Here is a 27,442-nt window from a genome sequence, read left to right on the forward strand (position 1 = left end):
GAGTTATCCTGAAGAAGGCTTCGCCGAAAGGGTTCCGGGAAACGAGATCCAAAACGGAGCCCAGATTTACTACATGCCGCACCGGGCAGTTCTACAACCTGGCAGCTCTACGACCAAAGTGCGAATTGTGTTCGACGCCTCCGCGAAAGCGCATGGTTGTATGTCCTTTAACGACACACTAGTGACCGGCCCGAGCCTAAACCCAGACCTGCTGCAACTGCTTTTTAACTTCCGGTGTCATGCCATTGCGATCACAGCGGACATTGAAAAAGCTTTCCTTCAGATTGGTGTAAACCCTGAGGACCGCGACGCACTCCGCTTCCTGTGGTTCCGTGACCGGCCAACCGAGCAAACAATAAGTGATGAAATTGAGGTGTGGCGCATGACACGAATCCCGTTTGGCGCAACAAGCAGCCCCTTTATACTGGCCGCCACTATTCGACACCATCTCGCTGGAGTCGGCGCTGCTCTGTCAGACACTGCCAAGGTACTAGAGAAGTGTCTTTATGTTGACGACCTAATTACGGGCGTTGACAGCGTGCAACAGGCCACTACCTTCTACGAGAAGGCACGGCAGATCATGAGATCTGCTGGAATGAAGCTGAGGAAGTGAAGCTCCAACAGCGACACACTGCAACAGCGATTCACTTCCGATGGGGTCGAGAATCCGTGTAGTGCCAGTGAGGCCGCGACATCAGACCTGTGCTAGGGCTCGAGTGGAACAGGGAGAGCGACGAGCTGCGGTATCCTCTCAGAACTGTGTTGGAGCTTATCACCGTAAACCGAAACACCAAGCGATTTGTACTGCAGGCGTCAGCAAGGATATTTGGTCCTCTTGGCCCAGTCACCATCACAGCCAAGATGCTATTTCAAGAGCTCTGGACACTTGGATTAGAATGGGACGCACCGCTACCGCCAAGTGTGAATGAGAGGTGGGAAAAGTGGATCGATAATCTGCACCACCTTACTGCTATTACCCTTCCCCGTCGCTACGCTTGCCACATGGAAGCCGCCGAGTTGCACATATTTACAGACGCAAGTCCACGCGCTTATGGGGCGGTCGCATACCTGCGCGGCGAGAGAGATGGGAAGACCACCGGGAGCCTCATCCTGGGCAAAGACACGCGTGGCGCCACTGAAAACGCTATTGCTCCCGCGGTTGGAGCTCCTCGGGACCGTGTTGGGTGCTCGAATGTGCGCCAATTTGAGGGAAGCCCTGGGTGAGGGCCTCTCTAGGGTGACCCTTTGGACAGACTCTATGATTGCTCTGTGTTGTGTCGTACGACCCCTCGTGGCACGCGGAAACACCAGTGCAGTAAAGGTCCTTGTACATGCCACTGGGTGGAGCTGGGTCTCCCCCATGCCTCTTTGCTATCACCAATCCGGTGTGGCCATGCCGGTCATGTGACCCGTGCTTCACGGACCAATAGCCATTCTTCTCCCTCCTTAAAACCACCTGCAATAAACGCGGGAGAGCAGTCTCCCGTCAGTGTCGCCGAAGCTTGGTCTCTGCGTCGTCACTTTACGCGCCCTCCCGTCGTTCAGCCTCTCCGTCGGCCCGCCGCGGGTTACGCCGCGCTCCTGCCCTACACAACACTCTGCACTGGATAAGAGGCTCAGCTACCCAATGGAAGCCTTTCGTGGCGAACCGGGTGCTAGAAATCCAAAGGCTGGTTGATCCGAGCGATTGGCGACATTGCCCGGGCGGAGACAATCCAGTGGATCTGATCACCAGAGGCGTCTCCCGGAGGCTTTGAAGGCATGCGAGAAATGGTGGAGAGGACCGACATGGCTGTCTCAGGCATCGACAACATGGCCTTGCCTAGTCGCTGACGTTCCCGCAGAAATCGTCCACGAAAAGCGAAGGTTGACAGTGGGTAGTGTCTCCGCGACTGCCCTTCCACTTCTCATAGACATCGAGCGCTTCAGCGGCTTGAATCGTTTGTTACGAGTGACATCTTGGGTGCGTCGGTTCACGCATAACTGCAAACACGGTGCCCAGAGGCGAAATGGCGCGCTCAGTCCTGAAGAAATTCCGGAAGCCCGGGATCTTCTGACCCGAGAGGTGCAGAGGGAAGCGTTCGGTGACACACGGAGCAATGTTGAGTCAAACAGCCGCCTCAAACAACAGCCAGACCTCAAAAGCTTGGAACTGTTCATCGATGACAGCGGATTGTTGCGACTAAAGGGGTGTTTGCAGAAGTCGAATTTGGCCTATGAAACGGCGCACCCCATCGTCCTGCCCGCGTCACACCACTTCGTGGAGCTCGTGATACGGAACGAACATCGGCGGCTGCTGCATGCTGGCTGTTTGGACACATTGTCGCAGTTGAGAGAGACATTTTGGATCGTTCGAGCTCGACAGGCAGTAAAGAAGGTGTTGAACCGTTGTTTTGTGTGCAAGATGAGCAGCAAGGCTGCAACGCAGCCTGTCGCGCCACTACCTAGAGACAGGGTATCTGAAGCGGCACCTTCCTCTACTTCGCCGGACCAGTGCTCACGAAAACGGATGGCAAGATACAGAAGTCCTACATCTTACTGCTCCAGTATCTTACTGCTCACCAGTAATTTACCAGTATCTTACTGCTCACCTGCGCTGTCACCAGAGCGATCCATTTGGAAACAGTCACCGACCTGTCCACATGGTCCTTTCTTTTGGCTTTTCACCGCTTTGTGGCACGGTGCGGACTCTGCCGCACCATCTATTCTGACAATGCTAAAACCTTCCACCGTGCGGCAGGTGGGCTGAAAAAGCTGTGGAAAGCGGCGCGTGATCAAGAAGCACTCGACTATTTGTCTCAGCAGGGAAGCGAGTGGAAATTCGATGTGGAAAGAGCCCCCTGGTGGGGAGGTTTTTGGGAGAGAATGGTGCGCTCAACGAAGACCTCGTTGAAGAAAGTGCTTGGGTGCAGCTACGTAACATTTGAGGAACTCTGCACTGTCCTGACGGACATTGAGGCGGTGATAAATTCACGCCCGTTAACCTGCGTTTCCAGTGACGAGGACGAAGCGGAGCCGCTGACACCAGCTCATTTTCTCATAGGAAGACGCTTGACCTCCCTGCCGACTCGCGGAGAACAGCCGACTGCTTCTTACGCCAGCGAACTAGCACGTCGGTGGAAGTATCACCAGAAATTATCTGATCTACTATGGAAGCGCTGGCGAGCAGAGTACTTGTGCTCTTTCAGGTCACATCACCACACCACTCCGGCAGCAGCAAGTGACTTGCAGGTCAGCGACCTGGCGTTACTACTTGATGACTTTCACCCACGTCATACGTGGAAGGTTGGCAGAATTATTGAAGTTTTTCCGGGACGCGATGGACGCACCCGCGCCTGCATGATACGCCTGCCTGGGGAAAAGAACGTACGACGGCCTGTTCAACTTGTTCATCTGTTAGAGGCTCGAGGTCAGTGAGCTACGCTCATTGTGCAAGGAATATGTTAAGGATTTCCCGTAGCCTCACGCGAGGCCCCCCAACCAACAGTAGCCTCGCACGAGGTCCCCAAAGACAAAACACCTCAGCGTTGGGACGCAAGTGCGCTTTCTGCAGGGTCGTAAGGCGTCTCTCCTCTCCCCCCCCCCCCCCCCGCCACGCAAGCACGCAGTCCTCCCCTCCTGTCAGCTAAACGGTACACCACACCGCCCTCTTGGGCACGGCACAAACGGCGCGACGGGGTTGTGGGGCTTTCCTGGAAAGGCATCGGGACTGCGCACGTGGCGTTCAACAAGTGAAAATGGAAACAAAACAGAAGAAATACCACGAGGGTGAGAGAGTGGCCGGTGCGGGGGAACTTCGGAGACCAGTCAGAGACTTTGGAGCGACGAACCGAGAATCACGTCTCGAGACAGTTGTAAATTCTGTAAATAAACTTCTTGTTCTAATTGTAATCGAAGCTTTCATAACATAATGTCTTGTTTACTCCCACGTGTCCCAGGCTTGTACTCGCGCATACACCTAACGAGGACTCCTTAATAAAAGTTGTCCGAGCCAGGCATTGTTGTCAAAAGCAACAAAAGAGTACAAAAACTGCTGCATGACCACACACTGACAGCAAGCACACAAATTTAGTGTCAGTTCTTTTTTATAGGTGTGACCAGGCACACTGTAAAGGCATATGCATAGATATGTGCTTGGGGGGGGGGCGTGCTGGGGTGGCTGCCCCCCTAATCATCCAAAGCAGTGGTTCTCAAATGGGGTTCTGCAGGCCGCGCTGAGACCCATTTATATAAAAGCCACGTACTTCACGCTGTGTTGTGATCCCCAATCTTTCTTTCTCTCACTGCAAGGGGTCCCTCATCTATTCCACTGGTCCACAAGGGTCCCCAAAAATTCGTGGCTGAGAAACACTGATCTAAGGGGCCACTGAGCCTGCCTCATTTCTTTGCTCAGTCGTACTTGTACCGTTGTTTAAAGTGCAAAGTTATGGCCATACAGCTTTTTGACGATAATGGCAGCCGAGAACCCCCATTGCTGCATTGCAAGAACTGTTTACTTGCCCCTTTAGCTCGGAATGGTGGGGAGGCCATTGTGAGACGCAGGTGATCGCTTCCATTTTTGCATCCACGGTGAAGCTAGGAGGTGGCTGTGTAGTGAACTAGCCCCCCCCAATGGAGCACCCTGTGCTGCACACCTATATGCACCTTGTTATCAACACTCTTAGGGTCATCAGTGCTTCTGATCTGGAGGTGTTATCTTGGAGCACACAACTTGGTATTAAGGCCTGGTTTGCTGTGCAGGAATTCTTGTGCAGTGCAGCTGTGTGGTTTTGAGTGTCTTGTTGCTGCATCTGCAGGTGCTGCGATACCTGCGTCGGTGCCTGCATGCAAGTGCAGGTGCGACTGAGGCACCTGATGAGCGGTCACTTCGGGAGCCCACAGGGGCACCCCGTGTCTGCCGCTTCCTGCACTCGCTGGCCGCTCAAGGGGACAAGGGACCGAAGCTGTATGCACAACTACTGGTGCGATTCCTGCCTCTGGCTACAGGTGCGGACAATGGGCGAAGCATTTTCGTGACAAGCCGTGTCCCGCACTTGCTTATAATAGGCTCCGTGTCATGTGCAGACGAGGGCCCCTTGGCTTCCCTGGTAGAGCTGGTTGCATCGGCAGCACTGGACCAGTCCTGCAGCCTTCAAGAAGCAGAGACGGGTGTCCTCAAGGCAGGTTGCCCTCATCACCCGTATGGCTCAACGGGTGATGCTTGTCAATTTCAACTCAACTGAGGCTTGCCAATTTGAGTATAACTCAAATTGACAAGCCTCAGTTGCTGTTCCTTGTCCACTGAAGCAACTGGGCCCCACAAAAACTGGCTACTATAGACCAGAATTTCCAGCGCTCGTAGCGGGCCGCCATGTTTGGCCGACCGAGGCGCCGCGGTGCGAGCATTTGCTTGGGGGCTGCTGAAACGCGCTGGCGCACAGCACGGTGCACCACGCTTGTGGCTCTCAGTAGCGGGCGATGGCAGATTTGCAAGCGTTGCAGCCGCTCAGTCTTCTCTGAATGTCGGGACGTGCGTCTTCTTTCGTGCGACTACATTTTCGAACAGTGGAATTGTGCCAGGGAGCTTGCCAAACATCGCGAGAACGTTCAGCAACATCGTCACGAAGGTTTGAATAGTTGCAACACCGTGCAGCTGTTCATTCCTTTTTTTTAGAACTGTATCGTATCAAGAAACGTTTTAAACTTACGCATTTGCGTATGCTAACGGCCAGATGAAACTTAGTAAGCTGTATCTTTTTTTTTTTTTCTGAAAGGCAGCAGCGACAGATATTTTCGTGCCGCGCTACCGCCCGACTTTGTGCTGCACGATGGCTGTTTTGTGCTCTCTCGCAAAATGCAACGGGATGAATTTAATTAGGCGATTATTTCAGTTTTTAACGCTCAACGCTGCAGCTGAGATTACGTGCGGTTTCTAAGCGAGATTACTGCGAAAGCATGGCCTGTCGTAGTGTCCGAAGACGCAGCGCGCATGCCGGCCCCCGACCTCTGTGTTCTTAAACAGCAGCCCGCAGAAATAACCCGCCGCAGAGGTGCTTTGAATCACGATTCAAACCGACGAAGATTACGTTTGAGTCTGATATTGATTAAGTTCGATCCTGACCGAGCGGCGCACACGCATGCACTTTCTATTGCGACATGCCTCGGTCTGGATATACTTAACCGCAAATGAAGGATCGCCCCTGCAATGACAAGATCCCTGTCACACGAGCACTTTCGATCACGATTGAGCCGGGTCAGGATTTATCGCCTCGGCCTTCCTTTGCTGTCAGAGTAAAACTTTGTTGTTATGAAACCACAGGTAGACATGCCTCGCGGCTGTGAGGTTCAAGATACATCTGTTCTATGGACATGAAGTTGCAAAAAGTGAAACAGTTCGTTACATCGAGGTCTACCTGTGCCTCTTTGAACAAATTTACAGCCAAGGTGGCCGCATTTTGGATCTCGGAAGCAAGCTTAAACACCCGCGTGTTGAAATTTCCGTGCATGTTAATAACTGAAGCTTGCTTCCCCTCGGCAGCTGCGGTGGCGCCTGTAAGTCTTCAGACAAAATTGAGAAACATTTGTTAATTGGCTTCGCAGTTTGAGAAAATATCTGGTGAGCTGCATGGATACTGTATTTCTCATTTCAAGATTCGTCGTTGTCGTTCTAGTAATTCAGTTTATTAGTTTTTTTTTTTCATCCATAGGGTGGTCCTGTTTTAACCCATGCACTTGCAGGGCAGCCGTTTGAATAGGTAGAAAATATGACCTCCTGAGCAAGAACACCAACTCACTTATTACTTATCGAAATCAAGGGCCTTGAAAACGTCTAGAATGCACACTGCACAAACACAAGCCGCTCATGTTCCCGTGACCGTTGCAGGTCCGTTGCATCAGCCGCTTCCTTTTTCGCTCGTTGTTCGGGCACCCAACAACGGTGCAGTGTCACCCAGACGAATTTTTATACATTGCACTGCCGTTCCGAGTATGCGGCAAGCAAGCAGCTGAGACCGATACTTTCTAACAGCTGTGAAAGCACTGACACAAGGGAACACGCTACGCAAGCACGGCCATTACCTCCCGCTCTCAGCAGCCCCCGCGTCGTCTGCACCACCAGGCGGCACCTGGTGTCGAGAGTAGCGGCGCGGCTGACACTCGCGCTACGAGGCTAAGAAAAATCTGGTATGTATTTGCAAAAAGGTTGTTGTAGTAGAGGAGTGCACCTTAGGAGAGATTTATGAAAAATCTCTGGACTAGGGGTGTGGGAATATTTGAACTTTCGCATATTTTTCTAATAGTTTATGATGTTCTCTTCGATTCACGGCAAACTGTTCGAAGCAAGCAAACTACCGTAAAGTAAATATAATATAAAGACGTTTATTAGCGGGCACTCGGCGACGATAAACGACTGCGACAGTCAAGGCGGGGTGCCGACTCTGAGCGCGAGGAGCGTGCTGTCTCAGAAGAGCGGAAGAGGACGACCCACTAGTAAGCGCTCGAGAGGGCGACCCATTAGAGGCTTCCAACGCTTCGCTACAATTACCCCGGGTACGAAAAGGGAGCCGCCTGGCGACCTAACTGCTTGTCACTATGAGCGGGTCATGGTAGGGTTTCAGGCGCTCCACGTTGACAATGTCGCGCCCTCGACGGCGCATGTCCGAAGATGGTTCAAGGGGTTCGATCACGTAGTTGACCGGGGACGTGCGTTCGACGACACGGTAGGGGCCGTCGTATTTCGGCAGTAGTTTTGAAGAGGGGCCCGGTGCAGTGGTAGGGACCGAGAGCCATACGAGTGCTCCAGGGAGGAACGTGGGCGCAGAAGTGGTGGTGTCACCGCGAATGCTCTTCTGCCGCTCTTGGTCATTCGTAGTAAATGTCTTGGCAAGCTCCCGACACTCCTCAGCGAGTCTTGTTGTGGCAGAAATAGGCGCACACTCAGACGGGTCCGGCTTGTAGGGAAGGATTGTGTCGATCGTGTGCGACGGGTGCCTGCCGTACAATAAGAAAAAGGGCGAGAAACCAGTAGTGCTCTGCGGGGCGGTATTATAGGCGTAGGTGACAAAAGGCAGAATGGCATCCCAATTTGTGTGATCGGCGGCGACGTACATCGAGAGCATGTCGCCGAGCGTGCGGTTAAAGCGTTCGGTGAGGCCATTCGTCTGCGGGTGGTAAGCAGTAGTTTTCCGGTGAACAACGTTGCACTCTTTGAGAATGGCTTCGACGACTTCGGACAAGAAGACACGACCTCGATCGCTGAGCAGCTCCTGGGGTGGACCGTGGCGCAGCATGAATCGGTGCAGCAGGAAGGAGGCAACATCGCGCGCTGTAGCCGCTGGGAGGGCGGCAGTTTCGGCGTATCGCGTAAGGTGGTCAACAGCGATGATGGCCCAGCGGTTACCAGCCGACGTTAGAGGAAGTGGTCCATACAAATCGATGCCAACGCGCCCAGACGGCCGGTCAGGGCAAGGTAGAGGTTGCAGACCTGCCGGGGACAGGTGCGTTGAAGTTTTGCGGCGCTGACAATCGATGCAGGAGCGAACGAACTTCTGCACGTAGCGGTACATCCCTCGCCAAAAGTACCGTTGGCGAATGCGGTGGTAGGTTTTCGATACCCCAGAGTGTGCACACTGCGGGTCAGAGTGGAACGACTCGCATATGTCAGAACGCAGACTGCGGGGTATTACGAGTAGCCATTGGCGGCCGTCGCCGTAATTGCGTCGGTGGAGGAGGTCGTCGCGAACGGCGAAATGGTGCGCTTGACGACGCAATGCGCGAGTGGATGGTGTCGCCGATGGATCACTCAGCAAGGCTATCAGTGAGGCAATCCAGTGATCCTTGTGCTGTTCAGTGGCGATGGTTTGAATGTCGATAGACGAAACGGCATTGGGAGACACTGAGCTGGAAGTATTGTCGTCAGGCAAGGGGGAGCGCGAGAGTGCGTCGGCGTCAGCATGCTGGCGTCCGTTGCGGTACAGCACGCGGATATCGTAGTCCTGTAGGCGAAGTGCCCAGCGGGCGAGGCGGCCTGAGGGATCCTTCAATGACGACAACCAGCATAGTGCATGATGGTCGGTGATGACATCAAATGGGCGACCATACAAATAAGGTCGGAATTTCGTAAGGGCCCAGATGATCGCCAGGCATTCCTTTTCGGTGACGGTGTAATTGGTCTCGGCTTTAGTAAGCGTACGACTTGCATATGCCACGACATATTCAGGGAACCCTGGTTTGCGCTGCGCAAGGACAGCGCCAAGGCCAACACCGCTAGCGTCTGTGTGTACCTCTGTAGGGGCCGCAGGGTCGTAGTGGCGTAGTATGGGAGGCGACGTCAACAAACGACGGAGCTTTGCGAAAGCGTCGTCGCACTCCGACGACCACGAATGGAGGGGCCCGTTACTTCCGAGAAGCTTCGTCAGTGGCGATATGATAGTCGCGAAATTTCGAATGAAGCGCCGAAAGTAGGAACACAGTCCTACGAAACTGCGCAGTTCTTTGACGGACGTAGGTTTGGGGAACTCAGTCACGGCCCGAAGCTTGGCGGGATCAGGAAGAATCCCGTCCTTGGACACGACGTAGCCGAGGATTGTCAGCTGCCGTGCTGCAAACCGGCACTTCTTTAGATTCAGTTGCAGACCGGCGTCGCTCAAACGCGTCAAAACATGCCGTAGGCGTTGAAGATGCGTGGAGAAGTCCGGAGCAAACACGACGACGTCGTCGAGGTAGCACAAGCACGTGTGCCATTTCAGGTTGCGCAGAACGGTATCCATCATGCGCTCAAAGGTGGCGGGCGCATTACACAGCCCAAACGGCATGACGTTAAATTCGTACAGGCCGTCGGGCGTGACAAAGGCGGTCTTCGGTCGAGCGTCATCAGCCATAGGTACTTGCCAGTACCCTGAGCGCAAATCGAGAGATGAAAAAAATTCGGCGCCTTGCAAGCTGTCAATCGCGTCGTCTATTCGCGGCAGTGGATACACGTCCTTACGAGTGATCTTGTTGAGTCGTCTGTAGTCCACACAGAACCGCACAGAACCGTCCTTCTTCGCAACAAGAACGACAGGAGACGCCCAGGGGCTGTTAGAGGGTCGAATGACATCACGTCGAAGCATGTCGTCGACTTGCTCGGTGATTACACGGCGTTCGGCAGGAGATACGCGATATGGACGTTGCCGCAGTGGCAGGTGGTCGCCAGTGTCGATGCCATGCGTAACGGCCGACGTGCGGCCGAGAGAAGTTTGAGCGACATCGAAAGAAGGGCGAAATTCTTCCAACAGGTCCAAAAGCTGGGAACGCTGGACCTGCGTAAGGTTGTCAGCTATGGAGGAACCAAATACGTCAGCGTGTGATGAACCAGACGTCGAAACAGCACTGAGCGTGCTCGAACTTCGGCCGTGCGAATCATCGGGCTCGTCCATAAGTTGTGCGTCTTCGAGGGGTTCTACGCTGCCCAGACATTCCCCTCGCACCAACGTAACACTGTACGGGGAGGGGTTGATTACATAAATAGAGGTGCTGCCCCGGGTGACTTGAACGGTCGCGAAAGGCACCAGCAAGCCTTTCCTCGTGCAAACACGGTCATATGGCGAGAGGAGTGCAACGGTGTCGGATAGGCTGGCGCAGTAGACTGACACCGCCGTTGACGAGTTTGCAGGCACTTTTATGTCGTCTTTGACGAGTATCTTGCTCGCAGCCGATGGACTGTCTGCCGGCGTCAAATTAGAGAATGGTGAGAGCTCTATTTCGGCGGGTGCGCAATGAATTACGGCGTCGTGGCGGGAGAGAAAATCCCATCCGAGGATGACGTCGTGAGAGCATGCAGGAATTATGATCAATTCGACGGCGTACATAGCGTCCTTAATCATGACGCGGGCTGTGCATACCGCTGTAGGCTGAATGCTTTGGGCGCTGGCTGTACGGAGGGAGAGCCCGGAAAGTGGCGTCGTCACTTTTCGCAGTATTCGGCTGAGCTTTGCGTCCATAACGGATACGGCGGCTCCAGTGTCGATAAGGGCAGATGCACGAACACCGTCCACAAACACGTCTATCACGTTCGATGGGCGTCGCTGAGGGCTTTCGCAGTTCGACAGCATCGCAGCCCTTGCCTCGTGGACTGCGACGACTAGTTTTCCTGGTCTCGTGGGACCAGACGTGGCCGCATCGGTGACAGCGAGCGGCGTCGTGGTGACGGGGAACGGCGGGTAGATGGAGCGGGGCGAGACGTCGGCGACAGTGGCGTAGGTGGGTCGTAATATGGGCGGTTCGCCGGGCTGGTGGCAGGCGACGCGACTCTAGGCGGCTGCACGCGATTGCAATACCGCGCCACGTGGCCGGCGTAACCGCATGCGAAGCATATGGGCGGTTGTCAGGTGTGCGCCATCGGTTCGCTGGGGCAGGGCCCGCCCATGGTGCAGGACGGGATTGACGGGGCGGCAACTGATAGGACTGGACGGTGGGCTGCAGTCGTGGCCTGTGCGTGACGTCGGCGCAGGTTACCGGCACATCCGCTTCGAAAGAATGAGGTCGAGCGGAGGCTTCGGCGTAAATGTGTGAGGCAGCCGTAGAGATTGTTGGGGGCGTTCTTGCGACCACTTGGGCGTAACTCAAGGGTGCAGGAGCCGTATGGTGCTGGTGGTACTCGGGCATGACCTCTGCGATTTCTTGCTCAATTGCTCGACGGAGCGGAGGCAGAAGGGTGGTCGACGGCTGTTGGACGTACTGCGGGCGAGCAAAGTCCAGCAGAGAGAATTGGCGCGCGATTTCCTCGCGCACGAATGTCTTCATCTCTGCGAGCAACGCGGAGTGGTCGGATATGGTCGACAAGCCAGCGAGCTCGGCGTCGCGTGATGGAGAGCGACGGGTCATCGATCGCTGCCGGCGCAGCTCCTCATAGCTTTGGCAGAGCGTTATGACCTCAGCCACTGTGCTGGGGTTCTTGGCGAGCAGCATGGTGAAGGCGTCGTCGTCGATGCCTTTCATGATGTGCCGGATCTTGTCTGATTCGGACATGGTGGCGTCGGCTTTCTTACAGAAATCGAGGACGTCTTCAATGTAACTGGTGAATGATTCACCGGCCTGCTGAGCGCGTTCACGTAAGCGCTGTTCGGCCTGCAGCTTACGAACGGCAGGGCGGCCAAACACATTGACAATGGCGGTCTTGAAGTCGGACAACGTTGTAAAATCTGATGCGTGGTTGTTGTACCACAAGCCCGCCACACCCGCGACGTAGAAAACGAGGTTAGTCAGCTTTCCTGCCTCGTCCCATTTATTGGGGACACTCACGCGCTCGTAAATCGCGAGCCAGTCCTCCACGTCGGTGCCATCTGCGCCAGTGAAGACCGGAGGGTCGCGGATACGAGGCACACCTGGGCAGGAGGTCGGTGTAGGCGGGGCCGTTTGCTGGGAGGCGTCTTGAGGCATCGTAGGCGGCAGGGTACGGGATCGAAGAGCCAGGGGCATCGAATGAGGGCCGAAGTTGTTGTGAAAGCCCAGCACCCTCCACCAAATTATAAAGACGTTTATTAGCGGGCACTCGGCGACGATAAACGACTGCGACAGTCAAGGCGGGGTGCCGACTCTGAGCGCGAGGAGCGTGCTGTCTCAGAAGAGCGGAAGAGGACGACCCACTAGTAAGCGCTCGAGAGGGCGACCCATTAGAGGCTTCCAACGCTTCGCTACAATAACAGTTTCATTTGTTCAAAGCCAAACTGCAGTGCTTCTAAAGGACACGCGTGAACGCCTTTGGCAATGCTGAACTGCACGGCCCCCGAGGACCGAAACGGTATGGCAGGCATGGCTGCGCTGCACCAGTTCCACCAGTCTGGCTGTCATGCGCATAAAACAAGTTATGAACATCTATGCCTTACTAAAAAAAACGGAGGAACCCTTAAGCTTTGCCTTTAAGAGGAACGCGATAGCGATATCCACACACGCACACACACTCTTATCGCCTTCGCTTCTCGGTGGAGACCTAAACTGTGCTGCAAGGAAAGCCAAAGTGCAAACGCCCTCTGGCTCCTATATTTATTCGCATCTACCCCAAATTTTCGCTCACAACCAAAAACACTGCCGGCACCGAAATTTCTGCAAACAAGCTCTTTAATGCTATCGCGTTAATATAGCACGACACCAACGTTCATGTGTTGCTGAGGCCCCTAAAAACTTCTGGTTGCAGTGCCGAAGGTACAACAACAAGGTAGTTGGCTCAGGCCGGAGAAAAGTTCTTTAGGAGGATGCTGTTTCTGAAGAAAAATTACGCCAGTCCTCACTTGAGTACCTTCGGAATAACGGCAGTTTTGCCCTCAAAGTATTCCACAAGGCCGCTGAGTTCCGGGTCAGCTCGCCAGTGATTCCACTCCTGCGCCAACTGCGCCAAAGTGCGCCACATTGTATTTACTGCGCCATCCTGATAATATCGACGAAATTTGCACCAAACTGCGCCAAAGTCTCGGGTTTGGGGGCGTCTATCACGGAAAATCGCACTGCCGGCGCGTCGGAACATGTGCAGCTCGATCTTGGGGCTGCCAATAAAGTCGCAATCACGGACCAAGAATTATTCCACTGAATAAATAGCACTCGCGCGTGCGTTCCGAGTAAGCCACGATGCCATGCACGGTGCCGACGCAGCTTCTGTTCTGCAAGTCGGCTCGACAGCAAAACGCGCTCTCCGCAGAGGCTCGTGACGTCTAGGCCTATCGGTAGCGAGAAAGTGCGACGGTGATTCTTCGGCGGACGTCGTCTGTTCCAGAAACGCTGCTGATAGCTCGTTTCAAGCGTCGCACGGCACGTAAGGAAAGCAATGTTCAGTAATAACTACATGAGTGCCGCTAAAATGTCTGTCACTTCTGTTTCCGGACATCGCGGAATGAAATCTGGTATCGCTCGCAGTAGATATATGGGACAATATCGAATTTTCCTTGCTTCGCGTTTATGGAAGAGCACGCGAACGGTGGAAACGCGTTGACACTTTTCCTCAGATATACTTTATCCATGGATCTTCATCCAGAACAGCTTTTTCGTAATTCCTTCCGCCAGCACGTCCGAGTTTGTAATCACTCTGCGGTAAATACCCCCTAAAAGGCCCTGCCCTTTCGAGCTCACGTGCTAGGGTTCCTATTCAAATTTTTTGCTTGCTTTTTTAAAAATGTCATCTCATTAGTAAAATCATATCTCCTGGTCGGAGCAGCCGCAAATGATCAGCTGTCAGTAGCGGGCCCGTCGCTGACGGCCCACAGTGAAGCGGCTACGCCATGTTACACGTCCGCCCCTCGCTTTCGGGGGTCAATAGCTAACGGTTAAAAAAAAACTCAGTTTCGCTTTAGAGCGAAGCAATGAATGCGATACCAAAAAATTGTATTGTGAAACGAAGTAAGACTAGCAGCTAACTCTTTTGGATCCGATCTCGCGTAACTCAACAAAACGCTGGTTTAAGGGAATATGGCCCCTCCAGGAACCGAAGCGTTGAGAGCACAGCAAGTTTACGAGTCGTCTCCTGATGCCTTGAGATAGCGCGCGCGCAAGCGACTGCGCCCTTCGAAAGATGCTGCTCCCCCCCCCCCTTCCGCTCCGCTGGCGTCCCTTCATGCTTCTTACGAAAGACGGGCGGGGCGTTTCCTCTCTGTTTGATGAGCAATCGACGGCAGGCCCGCACGCGGGAAGATGTTATCTCATGTGCTGTCCGTGCGGCGGAGACAGACGGCCGGCTAGTTTAATCTCCGCTTCAGCCGCGTTCGTCGCCAGCGCTCGCGAGCTTTTACCCGCGGCTAGAATGCGCGTGGTGATGTTAATAATTTGGACTTTATACGGAAAATTACGGCAACGGCGACGGCGAAAATCCGCCGAGAGTGTCCATATAATTGCTATTGCAAGGGTCAATGTACGGGGCAGTTTTTGCGCCCCCCCCCCCTTTTAGGCGATTAGGGGGGGGCGGCCTCCCCCCCCCCCTGCCCCCCCCCCTGTGCGCACGCCTATGCTCCTGAGAATGATTTTTTCCATGAGATTTGCAATGAATCGAAATATTTCTAGCCTTCATAAGAGCCCCATAATAATACTCAGGTGCTTGAATGTTAATGCAATATGCTTCTGTATTGCACTCCAGGATGTAAAATTCGCTGCTCCAAAGTGCTCCCAGATGCAAAATTATCTGCTCCAAAGTGCTCCAAGATGAAAATTTTGCTGCTCCAAAGTGCTCCAAAACGGAAATTTTGCTGCTCCAAAAATTGCTCCATATCAGAATTCCTCGGTAGCATCACTGGCTCGCTGTTGCTCAGCGAAGTCATCGGCACTTATGGGCCCCAAGAAGCTGTCTTTGTCAAGATTGTCATGCGGCGGCAGGTCAAACGGTGCGCGGGGCAAGCAGTCAGCATCAGAGTGCTTTCGGTTGGTCTTGTAAACCACCATGATGTTGAATTCCTAAGTACACCGTATGAGGCGCTCTGTGGGATCCTTCATGCTCCCTAGCCAACACAAGGCATAGTGGTCACTCACAACCTTGACCTTTTGAGGGTTGAATTTTCTCGCTAAATGCAGTCCAAAAATGTGTAATTCTTTTATTGCTGAAGTAAATTCTTCAGACGATTCTATTTCAGAAAAAAATTGCCTAAGATTTTTTTGCGTGACCGTAAAGTGACAAAAAAAAATCATTTTTGTTACATACACATTGTTCATGCGTAGTAACATCAAGCAAAATCCTAAAGAGAACACTTATACAATTTCTTGTAAATAAAAATTATGCATTACATTAATTATAGCTCACAGACATACAAAAACAAGCACATCAGAGTACGTTTCTGGTAAAAAATGTTCGTGCTCCCCAAAACAGGAAACGCAACCGCGGTGGCAGCGTTTGTGTAAGTTAGCACCGCACGGAAACAGAAGTAATCATGCCTGGGAGCAGTAAACGAGAGAGTCACAAGTGGTCACCCTTTGAGAGATCAGAAACCAGACAGCCATCAGCTTTGCGGGCGCAAGAAGCGATAACCACCCGAAGGACGAAACTGAAACCAGCCGCACTGCGTGCGTGCATTTTGATGCGCAAGTGAAAGCCGCCGCACTGTTTCAGAAAGCAAAAAAAAAGGATAGAAAGAAACCAACGGAGAGACACCGGTGCATGAAAAAAATTCCATGTATTCCCGAAGCGTGGCAGCACATTCCAAGCAAGAGAAATGATTGAAAAAGGCGCACATTTTCAACCAGCCGCACCACGAACATGCTCGGATGGGTAAGTTATAAGCCAGTGCGCCGCTTTGGGAAGCAAAAAAGAAAAACAACGGAGAGATATCGGCACATGAAAAAAATTCCACGTATTCCTGAGGTGTGGCGGCACATGCCAAGCAAGAGCAATCATTGAAAAAGGCACGTGTTTTAAACATACAGGCAATGCTGTACATGTACGACGAAAACCCTTTGGTGCCTGTTAGGTGATGCCGCACATGTACGGCGAGAACCCTCAAAAGGTTTAAGGGCCTGCTTTGTAGGTATGGGTGAAACTTTGATGTAGCCTGAATGATGGCGAGGCACTCTTTTTTCTGTCGTCGAATAATTTGATCCAGCCTTTGACAGCAACCGGCTAGCATAAGCGATCACCCTTTCTCGACTTTCCATCTGTTGTACAGGTCAAGTCCTACACAGCTTGCGTCAGTGTGTATTTCTTTATCGGCACTGGGAGCACTGTACAGGATGTAGCGCTGTTTTACAGCAATGGGAGGCTCTGGAAGCTTTGTAGAGGGTGTCGCACTGTCTTAGAGTACACTGGTAGCTAGTGGAAACACTTTGCAAGATGTCCCACTGTTTTACAACGCAATGGGAGGCATTGGGAACAATGTACATGGTGTACCAGTGTTTTACAGGGCACTGGGCGCCACAGGAAACACTGTACAATGTGTTCTGCTGTTATTCCGTTCACTGTGCTGCTGGGAACACTCTAATGGCTGTCTCACTGTTTTACAGCGCACTGGGAGGGACTGGGAACACTGTACAGGATGTCAGACTGCTTAACTGTGCACTGGGAGGAACTGGGAACACGTTACAGTTTGTCCCACTGTTTTATGGTACACTGGGAGGCACTAGAAACACTGTACAGTATGTTCTAGTGTTTATAGGGCTCAGGAAACTGCACAGTCTGTCCCTGTGTTTTACAGCACACTGGGAGGCGCTGGGACGGACTGTAGAATGTGTCCATGTGTGTTACAGGGCAATGAGAGGCACTGACAACAATGTACAGTGTGTTCCACTGGCTTACACACGCTGCTCTGTACTTGGCTTCACTTTATTACCTTAAGGACCCCACAAGGGCGATGTTACGTAAGGGGTGGGTATACAGAACAACGAAAAGAAGAATACAATGATGACAAGTGAAGTAAGCGACAGACAGTTTGTGATGGTTGAGCAATTACAGTAGAACCTCGTTGATACGTTCCCGCTTAGTACGATTTCCCAGCTCCTACGCTCTAAATCGCAAAAATTAAGAATAAGCCAGTACAGCTGTGTGTAATACGTTCCAGTTAATGCGTTCCCGGAAAATACGATTATTCGGCAGCAACGTTCAGCACCGCGGAAAACTGCGGTCGTATGATACGTTTTGTAGTCAGAAACTCCCATTCAGGCGCGCAAAAAGGGCCCTCTCGTGTACTCGTGCACGGCCACCTGGATCGGGGCGCGCGGCATGCCCCAATCCAGGTGGCCGTGACTTGTGAAGCGCGAAGTGGCAGACAGCCGCCGCATGGCGACAGCAGCTTCTCCGCAGTGCCTTTCCCCCCTCCGCGCTTTCTCTGCTTTGCACAATTGTCCCCTCCGCATCTTCTATCGTCCCCTCCGTGTCTTCTCCGAATTGCTCGATCGCTGCTCTCTGTCAACCACATACACCGACCCGAAAGCAGGCGACGACGCTGGCCGTCAAGATCTTCAAACAGCTTGCCGCGGAAATGCACATGCTGCCGCCGCATCGCCACCGCTGCACAGCACGCCACGACCCGTAACCATAGCAACGCCACCATTGTGCCCAGTGAATATGGCCGATAATTTCCCCCACACTTTTCTCCCGGAGCGCATTCGTTTTTGGGTTGCTCTGCCCGGCGCAATTCCAGTCGGCGTTCGTATTTCTCTGGCTGGGCAATTATGCCTACCAGCAGGTCGTCAGAAGCTGCCAGAAAAGATTTGTTCTGGAAGATATCTGGGAAGTTTCGGGTTATCAGACGCCAAAACGAGACGATGCGTGCTCGCCGCCATCTTTGTGAGGACTCGACAGATCGCAGTGCGGGCGCTTGGGGACTTCACCTTCGGTTGCCATCACGCCGGGCGTTATCTTTTAAAGCCCGTTCCGCCATGCGAGATGGTGCGATTACGAGTGGCGGCGAACATACCAGCGCATGTAAGTTAAGACAGAACGCAAACTGATCAGCGTGAGTGTGCGATGTAGTATGCGATAGCCTCGAACAGCTCTCGCTTTTGAGGACGCTTATCACTTTCGCGAGATTTCGCATATCGTGTTGTACCGCGATTGTTATGTGCAATGCGAAGAGTTGAGCTTGTTAAGCCTTTAGCGGGGCGGCAGTTTTCTTCACGGACGGGGTGAATCACACGTGATCTTTCGAACGTACGTGATCGTATCCCAAATGCGTATGCTCGAGAATATCACTTCTGCTCTTCGGCAAACCTAGCCCCATATTTCCAAGCGGCAATGCAGAAAGAACCGATGCTCATGCAGCGCAAAGTTTTGTCTGCTGACACGGTGGTAGCGTTTCTTTACGTTTACACTGGTTGTCCCAGAGTTCGATTTTGCAATATTCGGGTTGTCTCGGGATTTCAATACACGTGACTACGATGTTATTTTCGGTCAGGACCGGAACTAGCTGGCTGACCTCTGGCTGCCAGCGAGATGCCAGGAGTTCGAAAATCGAAGAGTCCCTCCATGTTTTTTGAGAAATAAATGTTTGTTGCCCTTGCACCTCAATATGGGCTTGTCAGCCTCAATTTTTACTGGATTTGAATCGTACGTTTTCCTGGATCATGCGTTTATTTGCGGGGTTCTTTTGGAAACGTATCAACGAGGTTCTACTGTATATATGGGCAGGTGCTGACGGTAGAGGTATTCACATACTGTGCATGGGAAGGAGGATGATGTTATAGGGCGGCTGCGTGGCCGGGTGGCTTGCAAGGCATGGCCGGTGCTGTGAAATGTGCGGGCTGGAGGGATGATAAAGTTGGGGTGGTTGCAATGGGGCAACGGAGAGCAAGACTTAATAAGGACGACTCTTCTTTTAACGATGATACACTGATCTTGTACGAATAAAATGAGTGAATAAATGGGACTGCTCAATTTTGTGCTGCCTCAAGTGCATTTATGAGGTAAGCTCGATGCGGGCTCCAAATTAGGGTGGCATAACTTTGGTCTGATGATTGGTTTATATTTACGATAAATGGCAGCGCACACAGAGTTAGGACACATACACGAAGCACGAAAAATAAGGACGACACAAGCGCTGAACTTGAACTGATCTTTATTGACGACCACATTTGCTTAAATAGCATCTTTTTGCGCATGCTTATTGCAAATGGCTGAAACATGTTCCAAAGACAATCTCAATCTCAATTGCTTTATAGGCTAGCAATTTTAGGGGTTGAGGCACGTGACGTAAGTCATGTTTTAGAAATCGGAGTGCTTTGTTAGCAGCTACTGTTGCGTTTATAAAGTAACATGTGTGCACCACATGTTACTTTATAAAATTTTCGTTGTTGAAAGTTAGCGGTCGTGTTCGTCTCGTACTTCTTCTTTGTCCTGGTGTCTTCCCACGCTATGCTACTAGCCAGTTTACCATAGCAACTAGCCCAATTGTCAGTCGTACTAAACTTTACTGCATATTAGGAACAAAATAGGCCCTAGTACCGATCCCTGGGCGACCCCGGACATTACTGGGAGAGAGTTAGAAGTGTGGGTATTGCACATACTTGAACAAGTTTGTTGATTACGGTCTAAATTTAAGTGTAAAGCATGTAGAAAGCTAGCTAGCAGTTTCACAGGATAAACCCATTGTGGAAGCCATGCTGTGCAGAATTGAAGAAATTGTTCGAATCTAGGAAATTCATGAGTTGGGAATAGATGACATGTTGAATGATTTTGCCTGGCATGCTTGTCCAAGGGCCCGGCAACACTTTCCAAGCATCGATCAGATGGCTGCGTTCAAGGTGGCCTCACGAATCGACCGCTGCAGATTTTTTTTTAGAGAGATTTGTCGCATGCTGTAATTGCTTTCTCTCTCCTCTCGTTCTAACGCTGGAAGCTAAGCGGGGAGCACGGGGGAAAGAAGTTACGCGCATCATGACCATTAGCACTTTTCTTTTTATTGCGATAGCAATTATATGGACAGTCTCGGCTGGATTTTGCCGTCGCCGTCGCCGCCGTCATGCACCGTATATGTATAAGTATGTATATATATATAAAAGCCCCAAAGAAAAATAATTCAGAAAACTGCTTCCGAAGCGCGGAATCGAACCAGGGACCTCTTCCTCCGCAGCGAGTGGCGCTATCCACTACGCCACGAAACGCAGATCCTCCACATAGCTAACGGCGAGCGTTATATGCACACCCTTTACCGCTGGACGGACTCAGAGACGGCTGCGCTTATAAGCGTTTCTTCATTACCAGCGAGATGGCGTTAGGAGCGCGACAGGCGCATTTAAAAGTCGTCGGTGAGCTCGCTCGCTTCTTCTTATACTTGCGCAAGGAGAACCTTGCCCTTCCACTGTCTGCTCGCGCGGTTTTCTTGTGCTGAGGGGAAGAGGGATGTTTCACGCTTTCACCGTGATGTCCGCGCTCATGTTACGGAGCTTACGAAAGCCCCTCGAGCTCAAGGGACGCCGCTAAACGAACAGAAGATGAGCGCGAACTATCAAGTGTCACAGCTCGACACTTGAAGCACGCTAGTTTCCTTCGCTGCTTCGGCCGCCTTTGTAACAGGAGCGCTGTTCAAACTGAGAGTATCCATTGGCGAGCCTCACTTCATATAGCATTTTTCTTCGACTTACTTTCGGTGTGATCGTGAGCGCGCGTGCAGGCATGTGGTGTCCTCCTGCGGTGAATGTGGTACCTATGCAGCACGCGATGCTCAAATGGGCTAATGGCGTGACATTTGGGTACGTGGTGCAATCACCATGGGTATACGTCACCATAGTGCAATCAACAATTTGGGTGTACAGCATCATTTGTAGAAAGAAGGGGGAACGATTTCTAGCCTACTTTGAGAATGAATCGTAAATTCCAGGCTGCATGCTGTGCTTTAATGTTTGGCTTGCGTGTTCTCGGGAGCCTCGACTACCGATCGGCAGCATTTTCTGACCACGCTGAAAAACTGTTTTAGGGCCCCTTTAAGGAGATAATTCAATGGTGACTGTTTATTACCTGATTTATAAATGGGAACGGCCTTTCCCACTTTCCATTCATCGGGTAAGTGACCTGTTGAAAGGGACTGGGAATACAAAAGACAGGTATGCAACAGAAATATTCTTAGTGTTTAGTAAAAATTGTCAACTAATTTCGTCAAGACCAGCTGACAATGTTATGTTAAGATGTTCAGTGCGAAAATGTGTACTGTGTACAGGAAATACAATGTCAGGCATTTTCTACCGAGTAATATTTGACCCCCATAATGAGGTGTTTTCTCTTTTTAGAAGCCCAAAAGTATTGTTTTTTTATTATTTCCAGTAGCTTGAGTGATTGCTTGAACCACAGTTTGTTTATATTGGCATGAAATCTATGCACAGGTATATACTAATCAATTAGTTGGAGCACTTTGTTCTTAAAAAGCAACCAATTCACGGAGCGATCAGAAAAGACCAATATAGGAAAAAACTGGCTAGTTCATTATTAATGGCTTCATAATTACTTTTTTAATATATACAGGCAACTGGTTGTGTTAAAAGATTCACATACCAGTGATGAACAAATTTGTGGTCGCTTATTTCGCTTAAATATGTTATCGTCGACATACAGCTGGGGTTGTTAGTTAATATCAAATCTGATACGTTTTGCGCGACTCGTGTAAGTTCTGTTATCCGTGGAGAGTGGTGAAAGTTGAGGCATGAGTCGATAAAATTCCTTGTAGTACTTGCGCGAAAACAAACAGGGACGAAGAAAGGAGACACACGGACAAGCACAATCTAACAACCCTTGTTTCGCGCAAGTACTACAATGAATTCGTTCCAACTAGGCCGGCTAGCAGTTTTGCTTCAAAATTCCTTGCTTGTGGGCTCCACTCAGATGTGGTGAGATAGTCGGCCATGGCCATTCATCTCACTCCACTCTGGACGTGGCACATTAAAATTTCCTGCTCTTGCTCTATCGTGTGCAGAACTCTTTCTAAGCCACTTTCGCCTCGGTACACCGGTGCCATGCAGAAAAGCATACTAAGATTCAGAAGGAGCATTTACTACTAGCTGTCACGTGTGTTGATGTGGGCTTGTTGGTGCATCTTGAATAGCTGAGTCTTTTGAGCGCGAGGAACGACAAGGGCACAAGAGAGACACAGCACATTTTGTTCTTTAGTTACACTACTCGCTGTGCTCATGCCGTATTGTGACTAGTACCAGTACGATTGCAGACGTCTAAAAAATTACTGGCAATCATTCACAGCTGTGTATGATGTTTCTGTGGCCCTGAGAAACAGTAAGCAAAAACGTAGGCAATTTTTTTTTTGCCGCACCTACTCGCTCCTGTTTTACGAATCTCCCGAATTTCGTGGTAGCCAGGTTGGCAAGTCCACATTCGCATTTGTAGCGCCTCTCAAGGGATTAGACAGGCAGTGCAAATGCTAATGTGGACTTCGTCATTGTTTGCACTGTGAGGTGGCTCAACACACTGCTTTTATTGAAGTAGCAGTGCTCATGTGCACTGTGCACAAGTTAGCTGATAAACATATCTTAAATGACTCTTCTAAAAGTAAGGTAGATGACTTTTAAGGGCTCGTTTTTCTTTGTTAGACACAATATTAATGAGAACTAACAGACAATAATACCAAGGAAAGTATAGGGGATGTTATTTGTAGTAATTAGAATATAAATGTGAAGAAAGTAAAGTGGACGAAAAGATAACTTGCCGCCGGCGGGGACCGCCGGCAAGTTATCTGCCTGGCATGTTATCTTCTTGTCCACTTTACTTTCTTCACATTTGTATTATAATTACAACAAATAACGTCCCCTATACTTTTCTTAGTATTATTGTCTGTTAGTTCTCATTAATATTGTTTCTAAAAGTAAGCATCTTTGTTATAGTGCCCCAAATTTGAGATTTCGTGCCGAAAAATGGATTTTCTCTTTAACCTCCTCGAGGTTTGGTTTTTCATTTTTGCTGCTCCAAAAACTGCTCCAAACCTTATTTCGGCTGTTGTTTCACCCTCCTTTAGTTATGTCTAGTGTGCAAGAGATTTTGCCAGGTGTGCCTGTGTTGCCTCCTGCAGGGACTGTTGTTGTCCGGAAGGGAAGCAGTGCGTGAGTGTGCTGCTCTACTGGTGGGCCTGCTGATGGCCTCGCACCCTCCAGACACCTTCCGTGCAGACCTGCAGACACTCTGTGCAGACATCCGAAGCGAGGTGAGTGCCCATGCTCTGGTGGTACGCCAATGCAGACGTGTGTCGTCAGTAAGCCAATGCAGACCACTTGTCTGAGGGACAGGGGCAGTGGTGCTTGCCAAAGGTATGGACATATGGCACACTGTGCGGTTGCAAGTGGAAAGCACTGCCTTGTTAATAAATAATACTGTGCATGGATCTCGCTTCCTGATTTGCTTTGCCACCTCAATACAAGATTATCGACAGAATGTTCCTGCATTCATTTTTACCTCCTCTCAATGCCTAATGTGATTAGTTTCTGTTACTTAGAGGGCATTGCTGGTAACTTATTCTTGGACAGGATAGCCAGACAATGACCCATAACCAGTAATTCAGCTGCAGCAGGAAAAGCGAGCCCAATGTAGCATCATACATCGATGTCCTTTTGAACCAATGTTCAGATTAGTTTGTCCAGAGCACGTGCACTGTCCAGCACTGCTTTTCTGGTCTTAAGCACATGTATACTGTTGTGAGCATTATGCATACAATTCATGTTCTCACCTGGAAATACTCATCATCACCGCTTTGGTCTGAGCTCAGGGCCGAGGGTCTTGCGAAGAGCCTTGGGGCCTGAACGTCGTCTCACAAGTGGGGGATTGTGCTGTCCGGTCCCTCAGTCCTCTCACTCTACTGGTGCCTGTACGACTTCCACTACAATACACCCCTGGAGCTCCATTCAGGTCGCCATTTTCACCCTCTGCAATGTTGCAACAGACCTTAGCAGTGTCCAGTGCTCCAACGCTGGAGCATCTACGATGCATGCCCCTACGGGAACCTCTTCCTGCTTGGTCACCACACCTCAGAAGGATCCGCCGGTGTTTGCTGGCCTTTGTGGGGACGATGTTGAAGACTGGTTGGAGCAGTACGACCGCGTGAGTGCACACAACCACTGGGTGACTCTGCCAAACTCACCCGCATCACCATCTACCTGACAGGTGTAGCCAAGGCTTGGTTTTTCGACCATGAGCTGTACTTCGTGGATTGGACCTCATTTAAACACTAGTTACGACAGATTTTCAAGAACCCTTTTATCCGCTCAGACATAGCGAACAAGAAGTTATTGGAGCGTACACTTCTTACATAGAATTTCATGTCTTACACTTCTTACATAGAAGATGTCCTCGCCCTTTGTCGCCGTGTTAACAACTCGATGACGGAGACTGACAAGGTGCGCCGCCTGTTCAAAGGCATTGGGGCTGCGGCATTCAATGCCCTTGCAGTGCAGAACCCCACTACACTCTCAGAAGTCATCGCCACATGTCAGTGCCTCCATCCATGAACTCCATTCTGCTACGTTTGCAGCCTGACATATCTCATCTTAGCGCAACCAATGACAGCGAGCTACGCACGTTGATTCCTTCCATCATACAAGAGGAACTCCAAGCACCAGCCACGTCTTGCCCACTCCGTACGACGTCTCGTGGCAGCAGCCTTCACTACATCATCAGGGAAGAACTTGTTGCCTTGACATGTGCGCAAGTTTCTAGGCATGACCCTGTAGTGACGCCAACTTATGCTCAAGTTGCAGCCCTAGCACCTCCTCAACAGGCACCACCCCACGCACCCACAATGCACGGCTCGGTGAATGTTCTGTCACCACGAACGTTGCTTCCGCCTCCCAACACCTGGCGTCCACCTCAACCAGTTTGCTACTATTGTGGAGTCTGTGGCCATATCTCCAGGTTTTGCCGACACCGTCAGCAGGACGAAAGACAAGGTTAGGACTACTATGAAATAGAAGAGTTTCGTGCTGAGGTTCCACAACACGGTCACTCCTACCAACGTTACGAACGTCGCTCGCCATCTCCGCAGAGCGTCGACGTAGCCGGTGCTTCCCGTTTCCTGCGTCACCGCTCTCCATCGCCGATGTGCTGCTCCTCTTCTGCGACCAGCCATTCCGACCCTGGGCCATCGCCCGGAAAACTAAATAGTGCAGCTTCGGGAGGGAAAGCTGCATCTTTCGGGCTAAGTCAAACCCCTCCGCAGTGGCCCTCAAATGTACTGTTAGTATGTGTTGAAGGTGTATGGACTTGAGCATTGGTAGACACGGGTGCAGCGCTTTCTGCCATTAGTATTGAACTATGTTCTCGCCTGCCAAAAGTAAAAATGCTGTATACTGGAGCTCCTCTTCGGTGTGCCAATGCAGTTCTTGTTCGGCCCGTTGGTGTGTGCACAGCATGAGTTTTCATCGATGGCATGCTTCACGACATTCAGTTTCTCGTGCTGCCGTCATGTACCCACTATAATGAAAACACTGGGCTACGAGCGGTGGTTGCGTCGTAACAGTAGCAGCAGGAACAGGACGGGCGCGGACAGCGTTGCAGCAAAAACACGGGCTAGGCAGCTCCAGCCCGTGCCTCGCGCAGGGCTGGCGATGTGGCTGCAGCGCCGGACGTTCCTCTTCACTACACCACGTGCTTATCTTTGGATAAGACTTTCTCTCTTGAATATTGGCCATGATATTTTGTCATCAGCGAGTCGTTCATATGACGGACACAGAATTTTCAGCTGATGACGATGCTCACAAACTGTGTTTCGCCACAGCGGCTGATTGTTCCATTCCGCCTGGCAACGAGAACGTTCTGACATTGACGTCCGATACTATCGTTAAGGGTGATGTGTTTGTCGCTCCATGCGATCACTGGATATCCTGTGGAGTTGTAATTGCGCCTAGCTTGGTCAAGTTTCATGACAGCAGAGCGTTGGTCACAGTACATAACACTGCATCTTGGCCACTTGTTCTGCCCAAAAGTACCGTTGTGACCTACTTTGCTGACACCGAACCTCTTACCCTGATGCCTCTGCTCACAGATGCACCACTGTCGCCTACTGCTAATGATGACTGTGCGACGACCACGGCTTTAACTGCCACCATCAATCCTGATCTCCCTGTGGCACAAAAGGAAGATCTCTTAGCACTACTTCGAAAACACAGTGCTTCTTTTGACATCCACTCCAAGCTTCTGGGGTGCACTTCCGTCGCAGTGCACCGCATCGTAACCGAGGGTAATTCGATTGTATGCCGCTGATCATACCGCGTGTCTTCCGCAGAGCGCAAAGTCATCGAGGACAATGTCACTGACATGCTGAAATGCGGCATCATTTGGCCGTTGTCCAGTTCTCGGTCGTCGCCTGTTGTGCTGGTCCGGAAGAAGGACGGCTCGGTACGATGTTGTGTTGATTATCGAGCACTCAATAAGATTATGCACAAAGGTGTATACCCGATGCCACGAATTGATGATCCCTCCAGGGTGCTGAATATTTCTAAAATCTCGATCTCCGCTTCATGCAAATACCTGTGCACAAAGCGGACAAGGACAAGACTGGCTTTTCAACACCCGATGGCTTCTATGAGTTCATTGTGATGCCCTTCTGTTTATGCTACGCTATGGCAATGCTTCAGCGTATGATAGACACAGTTCTTCGTGGTCTTAAAGGGACACTAAAGAGCAAAACGATTTTTCACATATTAGTAAACTACTGTTTCACGATACCAAAACACCGCGCTTGCTACCAGTCAATCAATTGATTGATTGATTGATTGATAAGACGCCTAGTAAGCGAGAAAACACGCCAGAAGAAAATGTGGGTGGCGACACCGCCTTGGAAGTTTCCGCACCATTCGCCATGACGTCACATATTTTGACGGCGCCTACTAGGGCCTACGTAGTTCCTAATTGGTAAAAATGAAGTACATTGTCCTTTGGGGGGCCATAGACTTAACATACCAAGTCTGAGGAAATTTTGTTGAGCCAGTGGCGACAAAATACGATAAATACACCTCGAAATCCGTGACATCACGTGCTGATTTCGGCGTGAAATTCAAAAATGAAACTTTGAAGTTAATTTTCTCCTCTGTTAATGAACCT

At 51.1% G+C, this 27,442-nt stretch overlaps 1 protein-coding gene across 1 annotated transcript in view; it reads left to right on the forward strand.

Moving 5' to 3' along the window:
- The window catches only part of LOC119386432 (proteasome adapter and scaffold protein ECM29), an 814,720-nt gene that overhangs the window by 303,647 nt on the left and 483,631 nt on the right, over positions 1–27,442 (forward strand). The window contains exons 14-16 of the mRNA XM_037653733.2: positions 4,797–4,986; positions 5,065–5,159; positions 23,424–23,555. Coding sequence (XP_037509661.1) covers positions 4,797–4,986; positions 5,065–5,159; positions 23,424–23,555 — 417 coding nt within the window. The remainder of the gene's footprint in view (positions 1–4,796; positions 4,987–5,064; positions 5,160–23,423; positions 23,556–27,442) is intronic.

Source organism: Rhipicephalus sanguineus, chromosome 3 (assembly GCF_013339695.2).
Source record: "Rhipicephalus sanguineus isolate Rsan-2018 chromosome 3, BIME_Rsan_1.4, whole genome shotgun sequence".
NCBI lineage: Eukaryota > Metazoa > Arthropoda > Arachnida > Ixodida > Ixodidae > Rhipicephalus > Rhipicephalus sanguineus.